Source organism: Pipra filicauda, unplaced genomic scaffold (assembly GCF_003945595.2).
Source record: "Pipra filicauda isolate LSUMZ 115617 unplaced genomic scaffold, ASM394559v2 scaffold89_size2521313_pilon, whole genome shotgun sequence".
Lineage (NCBI taxonomy): Eukaryota > Metazoa > Chordata > Aves > Passeriformes > Pipridae > Pipra > Pipra filicauda.
The window spans coordinates 2,200,691-2,224,946 of record NW_024105086.1 but is presented as its reverse complement, the minus strand read 5'-3'; the positions used below and the strand labels follow the sequence as shown (position 1 = coordinate 2,224,946).

Genomic DNA, 24,256 nt, shown 5'->3' with positions numbered 1-24,256 from the left:
TCTGGGATTCAGCTTTCACCACTCTGTCTGTGGATGAAGTCCCCTCCCAAGAGCCAGTCTGCAGTGTCTGGAAAAGCCACGGCCTGTGGCAGAGATGGGGAGCACCAGGGTCACTGCCTGGGAGTGTTTGGGACATGTAATGATAAAAGGCTTTTTCCACCTCCTCAGAGGTGGAGGTGTTGGGCATGTGAGGAAGTGGAGAATTCACAAGGTAATTTAGCAAAGAAAAGGAAGTTTGAGAGGCTTTGTGGTAAAGTCAGTTAAAGCAATGGTATAGCACTGAGGTAAAATAACTGAAGATACAAATCCCACATCCACTAATCTCTGTTTAATCAATGCCATTGAAAGAGGCTGAGAAAAAAAGTCTGTATTTCATTCTGTCAAAACCAGACATTTTTGGGTCTTGATTGCAGGAAATACATCACTGGAAATGTTGCATCCTACAGGGAGCTGACCTGCTGGAATGTCCTACAATTTATCACAAATTTTGAAATTTTATAAATGCCTGAGACTGCTCAAGAAAGGCATATGAGTGGTTGTTACTGAAATGCAACAGGACTTAGACAGCAGAGACCTGAAGGTACCCAGTCAGCAAAGCTTTTATGTAGCAAAACAAAAAAAGTTTACAAATTAATTCCTTGATCTTGCAGGTATAGATCCAGCACGTGCAAATACAAATACATACAAATAATTTTATGCACCGTTTGTTGGGCTGGTTTCAATAAATCCATAAATGTGAAACCATTCACCTACGTGAGCATCTGCAGGTCCGAGCCTTACACCCAGAGCAAACTTTGGGAACGTTGCCCATGGAAGAGGCAGCAACCATCAATTTTACAACACAAGGTATTTACAGCTGTAAGTCTCTGGTGTCCACACAAATCAGATGAGACCCAAGCTTTTAATAATTAATACACTGGCACAGGTTGCCCAGAGAAGCTGTGGCTGCCCCATCCCTGAAAGTGTCCAAGGCCAGGTTGGACGGGGCTTGGAGCAACCTGGGTTGGTGGAAGGTGTCCCTGCCCATGGCAGGGGGTGGAACAGGATGGGCTTTAAGGTCCCTTCCAACCCAAAACATTCTGTGATTCTGTGACTTTGGGACTTTGACAGCTTGTATTCATTATTGAAGAGAAATACAGAACTGAAAAGGGATTAAACCAACATAACATGCAATCATGAAACAGCTGCCTGCAGAATTTTACCTAAAAACCTACATAGCTTTTAGAGAATGATTCCTCTTGCCATGAGCATGTTGATCATGGTGTGGAAAGGAGTGAAGAATTCCATCTCTGAACTGTATTAGAGAATTACACTCCCTGCCACAGAAATTTGCAGGCTAGATAAAAACACCATAAAAAGATGATCTTAGACCTTCTGGGAGCCTTACACATGGGCACAATACTACCTGGAAGTAAGTTTCTTAGGAATCTGAGGACACGGTTCTTTTTTGGGAATGATGTGGTTCTTTTTTTTGGGAATAATTCACAAGCAACAAGAATAACCAAAAAGTAGGAAGAGCTGCTGCTGGAGAGAGAGCACAGCAGTGGATCAGATAAAGCAGGGAAAACGCAGAGCCCCGGGATAACGAAAGCTCCAGGGCTTTCCCAGCTGTGGAGAGCACACAGAGCATGCCCCTGCCAACTCACACCAGCACAACATCCAGCCCTAGACACAAAGGTAGCTACCCAAGGATGTCATATTCCACCTTCAGAGCTAAAGAAAACAAATTACCCACCAGCAAAGGGATAATTTTTGCCACTAGCGTGTTCTGCAAGTGTAGGATACAGCACTCCCAGCTTCTGCCTTTGCTTGTCATTTTGTGTGCTGAGATAAAGCACCTCTGCACAGCCCTTACACTAAAGGCAAATTGTAAATGCAGGGTTATAATTTATTTATGTGCATTAGAAACTAGCTAATTTGCACTAGTGACTAGATACCCTATTGGAGGTTTTCATATTTTATGAATCAGCAAGCGAGCTAATGAACAAACAATTAAAGAGTGAACAAAGAAATGTACTTTGTTTGTTACTCTTAGTGAGCTCTAATAATACATTATATTAGTTAATACATTTGGTTCAAGTGATGCAGTCTAGACAGTAACCCACACCATGTGCTGAGATATTTCAGAAAAGAAGGGAAATGTCTGTGCAGGGTGTGATAATGAGAAAGAAGGCAGGGCTGTGTGTGCAAGGCAGGCAGGGAGGGTCTGTCTTGGGATGAGCAGACAACTGAAAAGGAGGAATGCTGCTTTGAAAGGTCTGGGTTCATATCACAGAATCACAGAATGTTTTGGATCGGAAGGGACCTTAAAGCTCATCTTGTTCCAAGTCCCTGCCATGTGCAGGGACACCTTCCACTATATCAGGTTGCTCCAAGACCCATCCAACCTGGCCTTGGACACTTCCAGGGATGGGAATCCTTAAATACAGCTGTGGGTCAACAAGCAAGCAGCTGTTATTTGCACAGAGAAAATCAACATATTTAGGAGGTAGAAACAGAGGCCATCAGTGCTGCCTGGGTAAGTGCAAATGCAGCCATCAGTCGATGGGACGTGCAGTGGGAAGGCTGTGACTCAGCTCCCAGAAAACAGGAGAAGGGAGGTGCTCCAGCAGCACATCTCCCCTGCCCTCAGACCAGCCTGGCCCTCTCCGGCCCTGGCAGGAAGCGTGGGCCGGGTGCCACGGGCTTCACAAGAGATGTGCCCACAGCTCCGGGCTGGCTGCTGATGGGGCACCCCGGGCACCTCGACCCTGCTGCCGAAATCTGGGGCCGTGGCTGTGTGCCCACAGCTGGGCTCTGCTGGCAGCTCCTGCACCCCGACCATCGCTCCATCAAACCAGCCCAGCAGCTCCACGGGCGACCAGCAGCTCCAGCTCTCCCTGGCTCTTTTCAGGCCAGCTATAAAGCTGGTAAACACTTGGACTCGTCTGACAAAACATTCGAGCAGGAGGAAGTGGGGTGTGTGCAGAAATACTCCATTACATATTGTAATGGCAGACATTAATTCAACGTTAATAACACTTTGCACTTTTCAATCACATATTCTAAAACCCTTTAGATAGGTGGGGAAGCATTTGGCTGATGATTACTGGGCAGAGCCCAAAGGTGTATTTTTCCCTTAGGCACGAGGAGATGAAGTGACTTGTCAGAGTGGCAGAGCTGGGAAGAGAATCTACATCTACCCATTTCCAGACCTACATTCCCATCTAGTTGCCAGAAAGAGGAGTTAATTTAAATATTACCGTTTGCTGACCTACTTACAACGCTACCATCAAAACTTGGAAGCCGTGATCAAGTATATTCCCCTCTATACTTGGGCTTTTTTAGGATAACACTATCTTTGAAGTACGCCTTTCAGCTGCATTAAACATATGGATCATTATTATTTGCTCCACTTTCTTAACGAGTCCCTGTTTGCTGCAATTCAGCCGCTGCAGACTCTGGATAGACTCTCAGCCCCACAGCCCTGAAAAACAGCTTCCCAGCTCAGGGATTGCTCTCTGTTACTGTCACCCCATGGCCACCACCACGCCCTGCCCGAGGAGCCGGCGGTACCCAAAGACACAGTGCCTGTGCAGAAAGAGCAGAAAGTGTGACTGTTCCTGTACCTGCTCCTGTTTGTCCTCTTCTCCTCGGTTTTCTTTCTAAACAACCTTCTCCCTCCTCAGCCAGCCCATCTTCAATACTCAGTGGGCCACTCTGTCACCTTTTATTGTCAGCCTTCCTCCCTTCACCAAAACCCCAAACACTTTCCTGCCTGCAGAGAGAACTGCAGGCACAACCGAACGTCAACAACCACAGCAACGTGAGAGACGGATCCGCAATACCCTGAATCTCCTTCCCGGTGGCAGCATCACCATCAAGGCTCTGCTCCCACAGCTCCCCAGCTCCTGGTGCCCCACAGCCCACCAGGCATCTCCGTGCCAGGCAGGGCAAAACCCCGACGGAAGTTTAAGCCGCTGTGCCAGATTGAGAAGCTGATAGCAAAAATCTGATGTAAGAGGACAGAGGAAATGGTCAGCACTGTGCCCAGCTTTGAGGGCTGACCTCCCTAAGTAGGTCATGTCCTGTGGAGGGGAAATCACGGCTGCCTGACCCCGCTCAGGCAGAGCCTCCTGGGCACGGTCACCCCGACCACGCTCCGCTTGTCCCACACACAGCCGGGAAAGCAGAGCTGCCTGCGGCCACGGAAGGGCAAAATCCCCATCTTAATCCCCTGGGCAATTCCACCCCGACCAAAACACCATCCCCAAACCTCCGTGTGCCTCTCCCTGCGTCTCCGGGAGCCGTTAGACGTCCTCAGCCTCGCCGTAACCTCACTCTATCCAGACTGTTTACAGACATTTTATCGAGGTGCACCAGGTGTGGATGCGGTTACCGACTTTGAGACCGTTTACCTCATCCTCCCTTCTGCATCACATTGTCACCAGCTGTATATAAAAATCAGATAACGATGGTACTTCGGTCACAGCCAGCTCAGCCTCTGCACCCTCCCCTCACACATGCACTGGAGGCCGTGATGCATGTACAATCCTGGCAGCAAACCACACACGAGCTGCTGCAATCAAATATCTGCCTTATCTCATTTTTTGCTGAAGTAAATTACACTGAATTTTTTTTTTTTTACCCTTTTCAAAGCTGATACACAAATGACAGGATGTTGTTGAAGGAAAATATGAGCTTTCATAAGCTATTATTATTAGCACATGTGCACCTCTCTGCTGCTTTGATCTTACTGTAGGTTTGTGTTTATTCCTCCTGACTCTGTACCGACTGAACTCAAACCCGATGTCTGCCCCGATAGAGATCACGAACAATTAAAGTTGGATTTGTTAGCCACAACACCATGGAGCCAGAGCTATGGGACAATTAGCAGGGTGACATTTCCCCCCAACACACTATATGTAGTTTTCCCAAAGTCTCTGGGCCGTGACAAGGTGTTTGCTGTGGAACGGAAGGGCGGTGATGTGTGCTGAATGAGGGCTCTTTGATATTTCACATGTAAGTCAGAGCATGTTCAGGTTTTGTTTGCAGCGGAACTGTGCTGCTTCTATTGTTTTCCGAGCAAAAAAAAAAAAAAAAAAAAAAAAAAAAAAAAGGCAATCTTCAAAAAAAAACCCTTACAGGCTGCCTTAAATATGTTGTCAAGGATTTACAGCCATCTCAGCTGGGTTTAGTGACCAAAATAAGTTTATATATTATTAGGTGTAGGGTTTTTAATACTTTGGCTGGCAGCACAGAGTCAACCCTTCTGCAGAAAAGGAATTCCCAGGGTGGTTCTGCTTCGGTCATCAGGGGAATCCTCTGCTGAGCTTCAATCCATTGCACATGCACAACCTCTCTGAAGGCAGAGAAGTTTTAGAGAGAATACTCAGGGTGTGATTTGGTGGTGATGAACAGAAAGAAGAAAATGGATCTTAGTCCCTGGATTGAACATGCAAGGCCAGTGACCAGAAACAATCAAGTGGCTTTTCAGTTAACAAATATGACTCTATTATAAATTAAATCCTGGGGACTCAAGGCCAGGGGTGATGTGGCCCTGAACAACTCGATCTGGTGGGTGGCATCCCTGTCCACAACAGGGAGGGTGGAATGAGATGGTCTTTAAGGTGCCTTCTGACCCCAACCATTCTGTGATTCTGGACTCTGTGACTCCAGCACCTGGCAGGATCCATTTGTGCTTGGTGCTGTGTGGATTTGCAGCAGGGTCCTTCAGCTGTAAAGGCAGCTGAAAACAACCCTGTTAACCAAGGTAAACGGGGGGAATGAATTAAAGAGAATAAAGCAACAAGAATGGGACAGGTGTTTTATCCACTGGCTTCGTGCACAATTAGACAATAATTTTAGTGTGCACTTTAAGCCCAGCCATGCTCTGACACATCAACAGGCCTTGGGAGGCAGCACGTGGGGACAAGTACAGCAGTGGTGGGAGCCTCACGTTTGGAGGAGGGACTCTGTCCATCCTCCCCTGCATCTGTGGTGCCACGGCCCCCTTCTTTGTCCCCACAGGCCACACGGACATGCATCGAAAACACCCCTGAAAAATGGGGAGGTTGATGTATTTTTAAAACCCTGCTCAGCTCACTGACCTTCAAAGTGCCCCACCAGTGTTTGCAGCCCCAGCCAAGCTGGTGGCATGTCAGGGCTCGGGCTTGAGCAGAGCGATGCCACCAAAGTCTCAGTGAATGCCACCAGGTTTGGTGGTGACACGCAGGTGGCAGGTGGCTCACAGTGCTGGCACGGGTCCACTGCAGAACCAGATGTTGTTTGTATTGAAGGGCGATGGCAAACTGTGCAACAGCAGCATCAGGAGGCTGGAGAGAGCCACGTGAAAAATACACCAGGGAAAAAAAGTACGTCCAGGGAAAAAAAATATTCTTGATGAATGGTTTTGTGAAAGTTCTGACCTGGTGAAAAACGTTGCTTAATCAACAAACGGAGTGGAAAACAAACACTGAGCACAGACAGTTTTTCAAAAAAATAGCAAAGACAAGAAGTTTGCAGAACTCTGAAAATTCCCTAACGACTGCGGAAAAGGAATTGGGAACGGCAGCAATCACAGGAGACAGCGGCTGCCAGCGCTGCTGAGTGATATTTACATCAATGTCCTGCCAACAATACCATTACTGGATTATCAGGGTGGATTAAGCCTTTAGCCAATTACCCCGACTGGTAAATTGTAGATTGTCTAGACTTTTTCATGTTCAACAATATGCATGAAGTTTCTCTTTATCGCCGCAGCATCACACGATGCTCTTGTGGGATGTAATCCTGTGCCTCCCCGGGAGGTTCAGGTGAGCCCTGCCTGCAGCTCCAGGTTGCCTTAGTGTGGCCCTGTGCACAGACAGATTTATTTCAGACAGGATTCTCATAAATTCAGAACGACTTCCAAATTTCTTGACTAGGAGATCAAAGAGGCGAGCATTTGCTTCGTGCCATCTGGGGAGCTGCTCGGCAGGGCAACGCAGTCTGGGGAGGGGGGAGGAGAAGGGAAAAAAGCAAGTCTTGGAGATTATGCCCTCAAAAACAAACTCAAATGCCACCCTCACATTAAAAAGCGCTGGTTGGCAGTAACAATTAATTTCTTAACTGAAACCCGCCCAACTGTGTCCAAGTGTTTTAATTTGCCTATTGCTACAATATGCAAGGGAGCTGGCAGTAATGGATTTGCAATTAAAACTAAAACTGGCAAAGAAATCGCAAAGCTGGCAAAAGAGCTAATCTGCAAGCCATGATCACAAGATTACGAAGTGTTTATGCACATGCTAATTACCCGAGCACATCGCTGAGAATGGCTTGTAGGAGAGAGCACTGGGTTTGCGTGATCTAAATCCCCGGATCCACACGGCCAGCCCAGTCGGCATCCCACCTGCTTCCCACAGCTCCCACGGGCTGGGGAACACAGGGAATCACCGCAGTCCCTGCGTGGAAGCAGGAAGAGGGACAAGGGACTGACAGGCAGAGGGTCCCTGTGCCATCCAACATCACAGTTGGGGAAGGATGGGTGACAATCTCCTCTCAAGAAGCGGTCACTGGGAGCTATGTCCTTGACTGGAATACGGAGACCATTGGTGTGAAATTAAAATCACCCTGAATAAACCAGCACCCAGTTATTCACCCTTTCATCCTGCTATCTCTTGGCTCTACAAATAGTTATTCCAGCAGGTCCTGGAGACTGCTGGTTGCACAGCACACGGCCCCACACCACAACCTCCGAGGGCAAACAGGCACCTACTGCCACGGGCATGAAACCTTCACAAATCACCTGCAAGGGACAGGCTGGGAAGGGAAAAGGGCTTAAAAAGTGATCAAACATCCGTGCAAATAGCTCATAACAGCAAGTGACAGTGGTCAGGGGCACCGTGAAGAGCAATTTTGAACCACAGGAGAGGATTTCAAGGAGAAAACAGAGTGGAAGAGTAGTCCCAGAATAAAAGGCTGCTGGGAAAACTGAGATTCTTTAATATATAGGATTAAGGATTGCCAGTATCCTCAGGGAGGAAATGCAAATGGGGTTTAGACCATTTTTTCCATAAAAATTAGGAAGGAGAAAGAATAGACTTTGAAGTTCAACATGTTAGCAAATGAAAGCAACAGCAAAGGAGACACAAAGAGAAAGCAAGCCCTGGACGCCTGGAATTATGTCTTAAACACTTGGTACCGAAAGACAGAACCTGAGGTGATGAGGAGACTTCCCTCTATGCCGTGCACAGATCCCAGAAAATCTCTAGATTAGAAACTGCCTGAGAAAAAAAGTATTGCACAACCAAGGCAGGATGGAGTTGAGCATCCAAGCGGGATTCTTCCTGCCTTATTCAGCCAGACCGGGAGGATGAGGCTGCTGGGAGCACAGGAGGGAGCACATGGTATGTATGCCAGGCTGCTCTTGGATGTGTGGAGCGGGGAAAGGTTCTCTTTGCTCCATGAAATGGTGGCTGGAGCTGGCACAGAAGGAGGGGACAACTAACAGGTACCTATGGAGATGTGAGCAATCCAACGGGCACCTCTACAGAGCTTTGTAAGCTCGGCTGTGTTGATGGAGACTGATCATTCCCGACACCCTCATGGCTGCACAGAGGTGGTGAAGGACCGGGAGGACACTGTAAGGACACACAGCAACAGCCATTGCTGGGTCTGGTAGAGGATGGACGGTCTTTGTGGTGACTCCTCAGAGGTATCAACGGTCTCACTTGATTCTGGGAGGTGGCTGAGATGGGCAGTTTGTATCTGGCTGGTGGTCATTCCAACCTGTGTACTTGTGCAAGGCAATTACAGAGCGAGTTCAGCCCATCATTACTGGTGGCCATGGAATGCCATGTGTCAGGAAATGGCACCCGACCATCACTGGTGCTGATAAGAGCTGTGGAGTTAATGGGTGCTACGGAAAGGGAGGTTCAAGAGAGAAGTGCTTCAAAACTTGGCTTGGAAATTAATTTATCCATCCCTACCTGTAATGCACTGTCAAGCAGTTCATGTCCAGCTATTGGGGTGACTAAATGAAACTCGGGAGTCCATGGCCTAGAGGAGATGATGCACCATGGTAAAGCAAAGATGATACAATATTGGGTCCTTCAGACTAGGAACTCCATGGCTCTACAGCTGCTCCTTGCTCAAAGTCATGTGTGGACTCTAAAAGTCTAAAGATTATAACACAATCACAAAGACTTCTGTTGCCTTTTTTTTTTTTTTTTTAAATATATTTGAGAGAAATTTTTCCTAACATCCAGGGATTTGGTTGGCTTCTCTGTACTTTTTATCCAGCACCTAAGCCAGGCTCTGCTGCTGCTGGGGTCTGCCATTCTGCCTCTCGCAAGGAAAGCCCCAGATACAACTGTTGCCTATTTAGAGTCATCTACAAACCAGTTTAATAAAAGCTGACTGCATCTGCTTCCATGTTATTAGTTCTGCCCCAAAACTCTGTTCCTGGCAACACAATGTTCCACGCTAATGAGCCAAATCTTCCCCTCCCATGGCAGTACTCCTAAACCTCCACACCATTCAGTTCACAAAGTTACCACCCTGTTTTTCCCTCGGGGGAGGGAAGGATTGCAGCTGCAGAGGGGGTTCTTCAAATAATATGAAGGCCAAAGATCTGTGGGAAAATCTGCTCTCAGACAAATAGCACTTGGGGGCATCTGCAGAGAGAACCAGCCCCTCTTTACTTCTGTCTGGGTCCCACGTCCTTCTGGCAGCCGAGTTTTTTATGAACCAGGCTGCCATTAATCCCCTGCCAGTTCCTACACCCTACCATCCTCTGTGGGCAGACAGCACCGAGTGGGAGATAATGCTGCAGGGAAGTGGTATTTACTTCAGCTGGATTTTGTGGCCTTTCGGGAGAGTTTCGGCTCAGGGCAGTTATTTCTCACCCGCTCCTGCTGCAAAAAGGAGGGATTTGGTGAAGGTCAGGGTGGCTTTTCCTAGCTCCTCTTCCAGCGAATTTTCACCCATTCTTGCCAGTCCTCTCCCTGCAGCCCTGAGCGTGAGATAAACAGCGATGCGAGGCTGTCGCGCTGCAGTGATGCTGCCCAGATTAAAGGGAAATCAGATAACTCATTACCTAACTGAAACTCGCTGCTAGACTGCTGGAGAGGGCGATAACATCTGCGAGCTGGAGGACTCTGCTGCCCTGGCAGACACCCTGCGGCACCCCAGCTGAGCTGGGGGGGCTGCACCCCGGCCCTCCCGCCCGGCTGCCTCCACACCTGGCGCGGGGAGATGCCTCGGGATGCGGAGGTGCCGGGATGCAGAGATGGAGATACCCAGGATGGTGAGATGCCCGGGATGCAGAGATGCCCAGGACACAGAGATGCAGAGATGCCTGGGATACAGAGAGAGATGCAGAACCTCAGCCACCACAGACACGTGTGGTTTTGGCCTCCCCACACTCACACCTGGAGCCGCCAGTAAGGAAAGTTCAGGCGTGGAAGTTGACACAGGCACAACTGATGGCTTTAATATTCTACAAACGATGCACTCCTAGAACAGTCATCTTTATCCCGTCGTGCCAGGTTTCCTTGGGATTCTGGAAGTTGGACTGAACTCATCTGACCGCCTCCACTACTTGCTGTCTGCTATAAACCTTTCTGCACCCCATGCGACAGCAGCATCTCCCTGGAAAAGATTTCATCCACTTCAGACTTTGCCTCAAGCCATTAGCTGACAAACTGGCAGGGAACTACTGTTAACAAATGATTTCCTAGAGATTACTGTTTAAGTAAAAAAGGTTCCAAGATAAATAGACTCATTCTTCATGACAAGGAATTTGAATTATGCATCCAGAGGTTTGGTACATGTGTCCAAAAGCTACGCCGTGTGATCCTGGAGGTTGTTCTCATCACCATATTACAAGTGGGTAAATAAATGACATTTTGTCCCTGGTTTAATAAGGAGGATTTGTGCAGCTTGTGTATTTCAGACACATTGGACCATCCCATAACTGTTCCCATCCAACTAATGCCACTCTATGAAATTACTGCTTAGGCCATAAAGGTGACTTGTTTTTAAAGCAAGAAAAGATGCCAATTGCCTTGAAGGAGTTGTGGTCTTAAGGCCACCTGCAACTCCCTAGAAGGTTATGAAATTGCAATTTGTTTAATATCTTGAAGTAAATGGTCTAACAAGCAGCACAGATTACTTTTTTTTGGCTAGTCCTTCTCTGATCGCTTCTGACACATCCCCTCTCGCAGTCCCCTGCGTGGGATTTTATGGTTTTTTTCAGTATCCATGTGGCTGTCCCTGCAGTGCTCTCCAAACATTACTTACACATGAAATGATACAGCTCCACAACACTCCTGGGGGAAACTGAGTCACGGAAAAACAAGCTCCTGCGGGACCGGGAGCAGGAGCCGGGATAAAACCACGCTTCCTCCGCCACAGCCCTGCACGGCAGTTACAAGACTATCCGGTTCCTCTGCTATAAAACTTGGTAACATGCCTCACTTCTTACCTGATTTTGAGAACATCCTGTGTTAGCACATAAACAACTGGTGCTGCTCGTGTCTGTTTATCTGGCTACTCCCCCCGTCTGCCACGGCACCTGGTGCTCTCGGGGAAGAGGATCCCGTATCAAACGAGCTCCTGGGCACAGGAGACAGGCAGCTCCCGCCCCCGGGCACAGCAACGCACCCACCCAGCACCCAGGCACTCACCGCTGGTTTCAGAAGGAAATTTGGGTCAATAGTGATTCCTTTTGATATGGGAACTGATCTTTCAGGGATTCGCTGCAGCCTGCCTCATCCATCACTGTGCATTTACATGCAGATCCGTGTGTAAGATGAGCAGAATCACAGAATATTCTGAGCTGGAAGGGACCCAGAAGGATCACTGAGTCCAGCTCTTAACTGAATGGCCTGTACAGGGATCAAACCTGTGACCCTGGCATTATTAGCACCATGCTCCAACCAACTGAACTCATCTCAGCACAAATAGTACATTATAATTTGAAAACAACTTATTTTGTGAAGTTCGAATACATGCATGTAGTTATATACTATTTCCAGTAAATGTCATTAACCAAACAACCAGCACTGACATATCAGGCAATTTTCTGTCCTCTTGAGTCAAGAAATTAGATTTTCCCTACGACAGCTCTTGTATTCAAGTGCTGTCCTAAGTCCCAGTGAGGGATATTTAGTGCTTTTACCTGAGTAGTGAAAAACTTAACTTGCCAGACAGAACCTCAGATTCAGCCACCAAATTAATCATAGAGAAAAGAAAAGGGCTTAGGCACAATGTCAGCTTCAAGCCAGAAGCATTAAAAACTTTTTAGCTTTTTCTAAACCCCACTGTCTGCTGCATTATACAGAGCATGATGCCAACAGGAGCCAAAATGTCTTAGCACTCAGTTGCAAATAGATCCTTAAATTACTGACAGTGTGGAAATCAATGCATTTACTCTATAAAACTAATGCCTTGTCAAAGTGTTCCCATGTCCCCTAGTCCAGGATGTTCCAGGGAGCTAAGTCAGCAACAGTAAACCCACTTCTGTGATGTCACTTTACAGCATTTGATTCTTCAGAGTTTCCAACAGCCTGCAAGAAAATCGACTGATCAAGCTAAAAACTGGAGAGCCTGTTTGCACTGGAAGAGGACTCCAGACCTGGACAAGGGAAAAGAGCTGCCCTGAAGTTAAAACAACCTGGAACAACTGTATGGCTCCCTGTAAATCCCTTGGAGAGTTTGTATCCTGCCCCACGACAACCAGATACATCTGATTTGAATGAAACCTCAGACTTCATGATTTTCATGCCAGCTATTTCAGAAGCAATGTCATTTTCTACAGTACCCTGTTATTTCACTCACCATCTCCACAGATTTTGCTCCAATTCCACAAGCAAACTTATTTTGAGGATACAGACTGTTTCCAACTGGTTTTAGAAGGGCCACACACTTAAAATCGAGGACAGGCTCCAACCACAGCCTTCAGCCACCCTCATGTGAAGGTGCACATCCCCAGCATAATCATGTAACTTATAAAAGAAAAATGCAAACGAGAGATCAGCACCGAAGATTCCAACGTTCTTCAGAAAACCATCCCTATAGTGATGCTTTCAAACAAATAACGAGCTAAAACCGAAACACAACAGCAGTAAAGTCAAATCTGATGAGCTCTTCAAAAAGATCTCGAGCGATATCAGCTGGCAGGACTCTGTTGTGTGTCCCAGAGCTACGGCAGTCGATCCCAGCCAGGGCTTTGCTGAGAACACACCGAAGCCAGGAGGCTGCAGCCTTTCATATCCCAAAACAAAATCCAAGTTCTGATCGCCGGGATGAGGAAGAAATTTTTTTTGTTGTGAATACACTGCTGTGTAATTACTGCAGATTTACTTCGTTTACTTTCTTTTGAATACTACAGCAGATACAAAGGCTGGGGAGATGTGGCAGCTTCTTGTGTTATCACCTAATGCTCCAGGTTTACATTCTAAGACTTAGTTCCCCCAAAATACCAGGGATGCGTGTGTCTGTTGAAGGAAAAAGAAAATAATTTCCCTGCTAGGAGACAGGGAAATACAACTGATGCTGCCAATCACTGCCAAACTGATAGCAAAGAAAGAGTTTCATGTAAAATTAAAAAAAAAAAAAAGTAATTTGCTCATTTTCTCAATAAAATCAGGGTTAGAAACATGGGGATAAGATCAGAAAGGAATGCCACTGGGTAAAGGACTATTCATGGGACAAGAACATGGAAAATTCCATAAAGCACAAATGTTGCTAAGAATATTCAAAAGTCAAAGCTTTCTGTGGGTGTGCATGCATAGAGATGTCAACACAACTATTTCATGATCACCGAAATTGCTACTAGCCTGCATCCTCTCTGAATGGCTATTTTTAGGACCCGGCCTTTCATGTGGTATAATGATGTGGATTTTACAAGAGCATTTATAATGTGTTTCATATGGTGCACAGTCCTGGAGAAATTGCTTTATATCAGAGAAAGTCAAACTAAAAGGTTTGGGTGTTTATTTTTTTTTTTTAAATTTTTTTTTTAAATTTTATTTCTTATTTTATATTATTGCCTCTAGTTATATTATATCTAGTTTATATTATTGGATTTCGGAATCCACATATCCCTTTGGATGGTGAGATTCCAAAATTGGCAGTGCCACACTCTGTAAGTTGTAGCAGGAAGCCAAAGCTCAAAGGCCAATTTTCATCCTGGGGTATGGTGGTGTCAGGGATTGTGCTGTGTCTCCCGTGTTAGAATCCAAAGCCAATGACTCCTCTCCACTATCTCCACTCCTGCACCAGTAATTCCAGGGCAGCAGCACGTTAACAAGAGCCACCTCATCAGCCTCTCCATGCTAAGAACAACAAATTTTCATGTGGTAGATCTTACGATGGTTTATTTCCTAAACATGAAAGGAACCTCCGCAGCGCCGTCTCCTCAGTGTCAGAATAAAAATCCCACATTTCTGCTCCTTTCTGAGCATTTTGCTGCAAAGAGACTCTCCCCAGCACTCCTTCCACAAGTGCCTTTATAATCACATCTCCCTTGTGCCCATTCAAACACACTTTATAACCTTGGGCCTTCACGTTTTACTTTTGTGTGAGTCCCATCAGAGCACAACCTCAGTTTACGCTACTCCTCGGAGCAAACCACAAACTCAGCACAGAGCAGACAAGTTGAATCACTTAAAAAAAAAAAAAAAAAGGTCTTTTTTTTGGTCAGTCCATGATTACTGTGTAGCTCTTCAAGGCAGACGTGTACTTTGTATATTATATAGTTCCAGATTCTTCAATGGAACAAAGGAGATACTGTTGAGACGGTTTTTTGCCTATCATTTAATCAAATGCAAAGTTGTTATAACCGGAGGGGAAAAGTGCTCCAGATTCTAGTATCCAGTTTTACTTTGGTTTCAGAAACTTACCACAGCATTGTTGAGTTTATTGTTTTCTTTCACAAAATACTAATTTTGGGACCCCGTGAAACACAATGAAGCAGATTCCTTTCGTGGCAGCTGAGCTGTGTTTAGCACAGAGGCGGTGGACGGGAGAGGAGCAGTGGTTTAAAGACACTTTGGTGACCTCTTCCCCAGCACTTCCAGCCAGCAGGATGCTCTGCATGGGGACAGCTGATTTTGCCAGGTTTTGCTAACCCTCATCATTCTCAGTACTGAACAAGTGTCTCACTTCCTCCATGAAATCACAGAGGCACTGGTGGTGGAATAGTCCTTTATAACTTTTGGAATGGTCATAAATGGTGTGTCCAGAGCAGGCCAGCCAAGCTGGGGAAGGGTCTGGAGCACAAGTCTGATGAGGAGCAGTTGAGGGAGCAGGGGGGGCTCAGCCTGGAGAAAAGGAGGCTCAGAGGTCACCTTCTCACTCCCTCCTGACAGGAAGGTGGAGCCAGGTGGGGGTCGGGGTCCCTCACAAGTAATAGGTGATAGGATAAGAGAACATGGCCTCAAACTGCACCAGAGGAGGCTCAGATTGGATATCAGGGAAAGCTTTTCACTGAGAAAGTTGACAAGCCCTGGCACAGGCTGTCCTGAGAAGTCACCGTCCCCAGAGGGATTTAAAAGACATGTAGATGTGGCACCTGGGGACACAGTTTAGTGGTGGGCTTGGCAGTGCTGGGTCAACAGCTGGACTTGATGATCTTACAGGGCTTTTCCAGCATAAATGACTCTATGATCCTAAATCATAAAGACCCCAAGGCAAAAACCAGTGACAAAGCAGCGCTAAGTTGTTCCACAAGGAGGTGAAGGTGAGAACTCCTTGTCCAAGATCATTAACCAAGGAACAGTTCCCTCTGCAATCGAGCCTCAGAGGAGCACAAGGTTACAATCCCCTCCTTTAAGGGATGGAGTGGGTGGGTTTGTGAGCCACCAGCATGGGCTGAACCGACAGGCCCATGGTGAGAACAGGACCTTGGGTGACATTCACAGAGGGTTTGGTCCAGACTCTGCAGGTTCTTAGGACACCTCATCATTCACCCCATGAAACACCCGCAGTGCCCGGGGGCTGGGGCAGCCGTGCCCTCCTGGACACACTGCTGGACAAGCCAGCAGGCGGAACAGTCTCCACTGATTCAGCTGGATTGAAACTGGAAAGTAGGAAGAGAACAGCTCTGCATCCTGTTACCAACCCTCTGAGTCACCCGTCCTCCTACCAAACCTTTGTTTCATCCTCCAGACACAGAGTCTAATGAGCAAGGATCATGTTATAGCCTATTTCTTAAAGAGAAATTTGAAGAATAGCACATGAAAGAGCCTGGGGGGGGGGGACTCACACGTCCCAGCTCAGCACCAACCTGGGATTTGATCAGGCTGAGCAGCTTTCCCCGCCACAGTGCTCTGCAAAGAGCTCAGGAAGCAACTTGTACCTACTCTCCTATTGCTGTGCCCTCCACCCACCATTGGTAAAGGATGAGGTAAGAGCATGTGTACATCAGGTTGGGAGAGATGCTGACCTAAGCCATCTCCTGGTTCCCAGAGCAATGAGGTGGAGTGGCAAAGGCATGGGAAACCAAGGGCCCTGAACAACCCAGTGGTGGCATCCCTGCCCATGGCAGAGAGTTGGAACAGGATGAGCTTTAAGGTCTCTTCCAAGCCAAACCATTCTGTGATTCTATGAAATGAGCAGCAAACGAAAGGAGAGGGAGCTGCAGTGGCTGTGCCAGCCCAAAACCTCGGAGGAGTGGGATGAAGAGAAGCTCCCACATTGCCAATGCCTTCAAGAAGACAGTGCTGAGGACGTCTGTCACCTAGTCCCTCTTCAGATCAATAGAACAGAGAGGAGAGGACAATCCTTGAGGATTTGTTGAGGAAATTTTCTCGTGACTCAGACGTGGTGCAGGAGATTTTAGTAACTGAAGAGCAGCATGTGCCTGGCTGTTGTTCACCCAACTCCAACCTGTCCAGCAGAGCCTCCCTGTGCTCACAGGTGCTCGGGTCCTTTCTCACCTCCTCTGTGGTGAATTGCCAAGGGGGCTCAAAGGCCAACCCCTATGAAACAAAGACTAAATTTGGTCTTGATGAACCACAGCCAAAAGGCAGAACTGCAGGCACAAAATTAATGGCAAAACTGGTGGTGTTTCTCAGCACTAGACTTTGCTCTCCCAATAACCACCATGCCATGCACACACAGACACACACAGTCCACGCCAGATTGGGATCTTAGGCGTGCAGCTCACACTACCTGAATCCCGAAATCCTGCTTCCCTTGCAGATCACACCACAGATAGAGAGGGTTCAGCCTGTGATTAGGATCTGGCCCTTTGCAGATGATCTTTGACAGCAGGCAAAGGAGTCATCCCTACGGAGCCAGCAATGTCTGTTTAGTCACAGGAACACACCAGGGTTACTGGGCTGGGTACCTGGGAACAGGACATCCCACCCTATGGATTGGTCAGGGGCTTCACCCCAACACAGGAATTTAATGGTGTCTGTGGAGCCATGGCAGGAGTGAGGAAAACGTGAGTGCACTGCAGAGCTCCTCCTGCTCTCCCTTCTCTGGGTTACAGCTCCACATACCAGACCAGCTCTGCACTTTCATCTCGGACGTGCCACTCAAACCCAAATCACTTTGTTCTTCACAGTTAAAATTTCAAAAATACTAATCATTAACATGGATGAGCTTCGGGAACTTGAGTTGATGTTAAGTTTTTGCTTTTCTCTCCAAATTCTCAACCGATTGAGCTCATAACACTTCACAAACAGCAACAGTTGGAAGCTTGCAGGAACGGTGCCTTTACCATACACATCTCATAGCAACTCCCCCCCCCAAAGCATCCCATGCCTGGGAAGCCAGTTCCAGGGTAGCCTGTGAAGGAATCCCAGTGGGAGAGCAGATATTGTTGAACTGTCTGAATCACGTGCACACTTATTCACATGCACAGATTTACATAAAACTTGCTTTTGTTTCCCTGTGACATTTTTCTTTCTCTTTTTTCCATTCCAAACAATTTTAAAAATAAGGTTATATTAGACCACACACAGGCAGTGCTGTATCATGTCACTGCTTCTTAAGCAGAACTCTCTAATTTATTTCAAAGGGAAGTTCTGCTTCAAAATTGAGGGTGTGATATGAACTCAGAAATTAACACAAGAATTTTCCTTGGGGGGGAACCAAGACTGAATCAGACATGCAATAAATGACCTCGGAAGCCCTGTGCCTTGGTACATCCACCTATCCAACATTATGCTTTAACATAAAAAATTATTTTCACCATTATCTTATTTCAAGCTAGGTAGAGGAGCTGAAAGAATTTGGATTTGCTTTGGTCAGGAGGCAACAAATTACTCATCTGTCTGTGTGCCAGGAGGTCCATCAGCAGCCGCCGCACTCCTAACGCTTTCTGCCGGGAATGTGACAATTGATGGGGACAGAGCACCATCCCGGCGAGGTCCCGCAGTGCAAACCCTGCTGCCAGGGAACCTGGCTGGGATGCTGCTCTCCCACAGCAACAGGCACTGCTGGGAACACACCGAGCTACTGTTGGCTTCCAGCTGCCTTCCCTCCCTCCCTCCCTCCACGCACATCTGGAGAGGGATGCAGCAGTCCCCTCGCAGCGACAAATCCCCGTCACACGGCGGCTCCGGGGAGTTTTCCCACTGGTTTCAACAAGATCAGAACCCAACACAGGAAAAAGCAATACTAAACTATTGCCCTGACAGTGCAAGTCAGGACAGAGAGACCTCGCAGAGAAGCAGCTGAGCTGCAGATTTCCTTCTGCCAGCTGCTGCGGGGGCCACAGCCTCCTCCTGCCCGGGGATGGGGCAGCCCTGGGGAAGGGGATGCAGCAGAACCAGCTGTGTCCCGGGGCTCAGGGGCTGCTGCCTCAGCTTCTGTCCGGCAAAGAGCAGCCCTAGACTGCAGCTCTGTGCCTTCTGACCTCGTGTTAGACATTTGGGCCCCGTGGCCCCAGGCCAGCAGTAACTGCACTTTCATCTTGCCCTGCCCAAGGGGACATTTCAAACCCTCTGAACGAGCTCCAGGAGCCCAGTGGACCACGGGGACCAGGCTCTGAGCAGGGGCACTATTTGTGAGTCCTGCTGTCTAATCTGGGGACTTGAGCCATGCAGGGCTGGGGAGATCCCCCCACCCTTCTGCTCCCACGTAAGCTCTGGTTAGACAACTTAATAATTAAGAAAATGAGGTAGTGTCTGTTTTCCAAAGAAATGGAGGCTCTTGGACTTCTGTTTTTCATACAGACAGAAAGCCCAGCGCCTCAGCTTTACATATAGAACATTTTAATCCTGCCTTCACCTCACATGCTCAGCACACACACCTGAGGTGCACAGAAGGTGTGAGGAGCACCCCGGGGATCTCTTCCATCAATGGGAGTGGGGAGAACTTGTGCCCTACATACAGGACAGCATGGCTCATTCCCCTATTTTATAAACCTATTTACAAAAGGAACTTAAAGGAACTTATAAGTGCTCCTTCTACCATTTAACTACCACATGGTACAAGATATAACAATGTTCAGAAAACCCCCGCAGGTCTAAACTCAATTATACAACTGTAGCAAGAAAAATATTTTAATCTGATCAAAGTGTTAACATGTTTGACCATGTCTGACCTCTAATGTTTGTAACCACCTAAAAGGCTGATGTTTTTACTAAGGATGTACCTTAATTTGATTTAAAGTCATTTGTACTATTTAAAAAAGGATATAGTTTTATGATTTTATATTTAATTTAGAAAAACAGTTCCTCAACTTGCTCATATTCTTTGGAAGTTTCTTGCAGGTTTTTAACCCATAAATCCCATATATTTCACTCCTGGAAAAAACTGGACTTTGCATGAGACGGGAGAGTGAAAGTGGAGCCATGAAGCACCATGCACACAGCACCTGAGAGCCAGGTGAGAGCTGGCTCTGCTGGGGGCTGGCAGACTTCAGGTGCACACGGGCTGTGCTGAGAGGCTCTTGACACCCTTGACATCCCCAGCCCAGCAGCTGATGGGGTTCACAGCTCGCTCCCAAAACCCAGGCTGGGCCCACTGCCTTGAAGCAGCTCCAGGAGCACTTTGGTTGCACCCCCTGTGAAAGCTCTACTGCCAGTCCAGGAAACCTGTGCCTGCTCAAACCAGCATCACTCCAGCTGAATTATCCCCCACTGGCATTTGCCACCTGCGGCCGAGGTGGGCCACCCTGCTGCAGGGAGCTCCTGCCACCCTCCTGCTGCTGCTGGCCCTCCAGGGACCATCAGCTGGGCTTGGCCTTGCTGCTGGTGGCAGGTACCCAGACACCTTCAGAGCATCGCTCTGGAGCGGCACTAGAGCTCGTAAATAACACGAGTGGGTGTGTTTTGGTAAAAAGAGGCAATTTTGGCTGGGAGATGCGGGGAGCCGAGCAGGATGCTGGGGTGAGCAGCCTAACAGTTAGTGGCTACAACCACCTTGAGGGAAACAAAGCAGAAGTGATGCTGCTGAGAAAATCAGAAAGCAAATAGGAAAGCAGCACTGCCGGTAGCAACACACCCACCCAGGCAGGCACCAGGGCTGCTCCAGCAGTGCTTGCAGGGCCCTGATGGGGTTCGTGGGGAGCCCACTGAAAAAAGTGTGGTTTTACAGAGCGTTGCAGGGCAGGGGCTCAGCCCCAGCCTCGGCTGCCCCTCGTCTTTCAGGGAGTTATACTCTATTCTCAGTCAGGTAAATTACTATTTTCAATGCAAAGCCCTGAAAGTTTGCCAGAGTACTCTTGGGTTAATCTTTTAATTTATTTTTTTTTTTTTTAAGATTCTAAAATTAATCCCAACTGCAAACAACCGTTTCCAGGAAGCCTCATTAACCAAAATACAATCTCCACTATCAAGAGCACGCATGGCTGTGATATGTAATCCCATTCACTCACACAGCCTTCCTCCCCGACTCTACTTGTGCTAAAGTGTTAATTAAACACACTTTTATGGATGGTTAAGTATCTGCAATCTTCGGTCACAGATCTGACCTCCCCAATTATTGGAAGCAGCCACCAGATTATAGCCCACACTTCACATAATGTACACAGCAGCAATAAATCTATATGAGAGCAATCCATAATTTACCATGATAACCTTTGCACAGTCAATGGAAACACAAGACAAAATTGCCCAGAATAATACACTGGAATAGCTATTGCAATAAATTGAAAAACCACAAGACCAGCCTTCATCTGAGGAAGAAATCTTCCCCTGTCTGTTAGGTAACAGACTTTTAGCTGAAAACATCAAATCAGCTCTTTAAGTCATACAACATAAGCCACGGCAGGACCTGAGCAGGCCCAAGGGCAGCTGGCTGAGGCACTGGATGATTTGGGTGGCTCTCAAGGGGACTGGATCATTCCTCCTCTGCTACTTCAGTTTTCTCCCCTTTGAGTTCTGCACAGTCTGCTTACTCCTGCCTGCTGCTCTGACAGTAACCACTTGGATTTCATTCCATTATCAAGGGGAGAGGCGATTCCCAAACCACAACCTACTTTTCAGCCTAACTGCTAATAAATAGGCTATTGCACTTTGCTGCCCATCTAGGAAGAGTTTAAGATTAAAAGAAATATTCCACTACAACAAATAGTTGCTGGACTAACATAACTCTGAACTCACCCAGATTCTATCCCAGGGAGCACACTAAATGTGTTTCAATAAGACAAAATTAATATAATTTAAAATTTATCAGGAAGTGAACAGCTTCATATTTTAGGGGATGGGGCAGTACCTGATACCTGGATGAAGGGACACAAGGTGAGAAGCACCAGAAGAAATGCTTATTTGGGTTACACTGGCCCTGCCTTGCAAACACATCTTTTCCTGTTGTAAACTGAAGGAAGACTTCAAAATTTAGGGACAGAGCCTCAGTATTTGCAAACTTTGGCAAAGTCACAGCAGTCTGCAGCCAGAGAAACTGATTCCCTGGGAAGAGCTGAGCTGGGTGCAGGAAGGTCTCGCAGGAACCCGTCTCCGGCTGCCCAGGCCAGCTGGGTCGGGTGTGAGGGCACGGCACTGATTCCCACAAATAAAATATTGAGTTCCATACCCCACAGTCCACCAATTTTTCGTAACACCAGTTTAACACCCTCCCCCTCCTGTGAACAAATGCCTGGAATTAAGGACGGTTTTATGGATCCTTTTAAACCTCACCCCTTTAAAGGCTAAAAAACTAAACCTGAAATAAACCAAATTACGTTCTGTCCTCCCTTGCCGACGGCTGATGCAGAATAAAGCAGAAACAAACGCAGCAGTGCTGGCTCCCCAGGAGCCACACCAGCCCCAACCGACTGCTGCAAAGTCAGGACAGTGTTTGCTGAAGTTCTGATAGAGGTGGTGACGGGAAAAGTCAGCTTGTGTAGAGAAGCCTTTAGTTTAATCACTCACGTAGCAAAACTTAGAAATAGTACGACACACAGAATTACTAAAGCTGATTTAAACTGAGAGGGAAAAACTTTACAGCAAGAAGACGGGAATAGTCCTCCGGCAGCGTGAAGCCTTTTCCTACAAACCTCTATTGCCATTTTAGAAGAACAAGACCCACTTTTTGGGCCATCATCCACCACAGAGCCCTAACCCACAGCACACCAGAACCTGGCTGTTTAACAAGCAGACACATCGAGCTCAACTTCAGCTGCGGGACATATCCCTGAACACAAACACCAGGAGCTGCTCCTTCCAAAGCCTGTGACCCAGAAAAACGAAGGGGCATTCTTCCGTTAGACATCAGGGTTTGATTGCTGGAAGAGTAAAGGCAAACCTAGAGGATGGGGAGGTCGGGAAAACAGCTCCTCCAGCAAATTCGGAGCCAAGCAGGCGCTTCCTGCCGAGCATCTCTGCCCCTTCCCATGGCTTCTCCCTTTGGCTCGGACAGAACAGCGCCCAGCTATTGCAGAAACCGGGCTCCCATTTGTTGGGAAAAAAGCACATGTAGGTGCCTGCACAATACCCACAACATACTTCAGCAGTGAGAGAGGCCATGAAAATTCTCCACGAGGAGAGGAGGAACTCACCAGAGGTGACATAGATCCATTTGGCAGATACGGATCTGAGAGCATCAGGAAAGGGTAGCCGGAATATGCAGATCCTTTATACATCCCTGGGTCCTGATGTTTCATACCTGCTGAAATCAACGTGCCCTGTCAAAACCGGCCTAACGACAGGTGATTCCCCTGCCTGTTGGGGGTCCCCAAAGAGGTTACAGCATATTGTGGGAGTCTTTTTGTCCTGGACTCCTTGGAGAAGGTGTTGAGGGGTGCAAGGTACCCCATGGGTGTGGGATCCCAAACTGGGGACACTGGGAAGCCTCGGTGCTGACAGACAGAGCTTTCCCACGGGGGGCTGTGGTGGCCAGGCTGACATCCCTCCCTCTCAGGGGGTGACAGGGTGATGGGCTGGGGGACCGGGGGGGATCACCACCCCGGGGAGGGCGAGCACTGGACAGAGCACACGGGGGAACACCAGCGGGAACCGGGAATGAGGAGAGGGGGACACACGGAAACACGCGGGGACTGCCGTGACTAACCATCATCCATGTGGTCCGGGAGCTTCTCCTGGTAAACTCTCTGCGGATCCTGCACTCGCCGGAGGGCCTGCATGGGGAGGAGAGAGAGGGGCAGCGCGGGGGCGGTGGGGAGGGGGCGCGGGGCCGGGCGGGGGGCGCGGGGCCGGGCCGGGCTCACCCACCTCGGGGTCGGCGGCGGCGGCGGCCGGGCTGCCGCTGCCCTCGGACTCGTTCACCAGCGAGGACTTGAGGTCGGCGAGGTCGCGCTCGGTGAAAGCGTTCTCGGGGATCTTCTCCTCCTGCTCGCCCTCGTCCTTGAAGGCCAGCATCTCGTCCGTGGCGCCCAGGTCGTCCCCGCCGCCGCTGCCCAGCTGCGGCATTTTCCTCCCGCCGCTCCCTCCCCGCCGCGCAGCAACTTCCCCGGCGAGTATTGTTCTCCCGGATCAAGCCCTCCGCAATTATTATTATTCTTTTTTTCCCCTCCCTCAATTATTTTTTTTTCCTCCTCTTGGAAAAAAAACAAACCTATATGTAAAAAAACTTGCTCCCTCTTGAATTTCTTTTTTCTTCCAGAAGTTTTTTCCTCCCTTCCTCTTAACTTTTAAACTTTTTCCTTTAATTTCGCTCCCCGCTTTCCAAATTCCCTCGAAACCCTTTCTTTAGGACAAAAAAAAAAAAAAAATAACAAATCAGAATCGCTTCTCCCCCCTCTTCAGTCTTTTCCTCCCCTCCCCGCTTTCCCCCGTTCCCCTCCCCGCTCCGGCGGCTCTCGGGGGGCTCGGCAGGCTGCGGGCGGGCAGGAGTCGCGGGATGCCGGGCTCCGGGGGCCCCCCCCGTGCCGCCG

The 24,256-nt window shown here is 48.1% G+C and overlaps 1 protein-coding gene across 3 annotated transcripts in view; it reads right to left on the bottom strand.

Annotated features, from left to right (window-relative positions):
* Window positions 1-23,837, bottom strand: part of TCF7 (transcription factor 7) — a 69,988-nt gene extending 46,151 nt beyond the window's left edge. For 2 of the 3 annotated variants that reach the window (XM_027747594.2, XM_027747599.2), the window contains exons 1-3: window positions 23,595-23,837; window positions 23,434-23,500; window positions 22,922-23,031 (exon numbers count right to left, since the gene is read on the bottom strand). In XM_027747594.2, coding sequence (XP_027603395.1) covers window positions 22,922-23,031; window positions 23,434-23,500; window positions 23,595-23,792 — 375 coding nt within the window. In that variant the 5' untranslated portion in view covers window positions 23,793-23,837. The remainder of the gene's footprint in view (window positions 1-22,921; window positions 23,032-23,433; window positions 23,501-23,594) is intronic. The other variant, XM_027747596.2, reaches the window with a different exon arrangement.
* Between the last annotated feature and the right edge of the window lie 419 nt (window positions 23,838-24,256).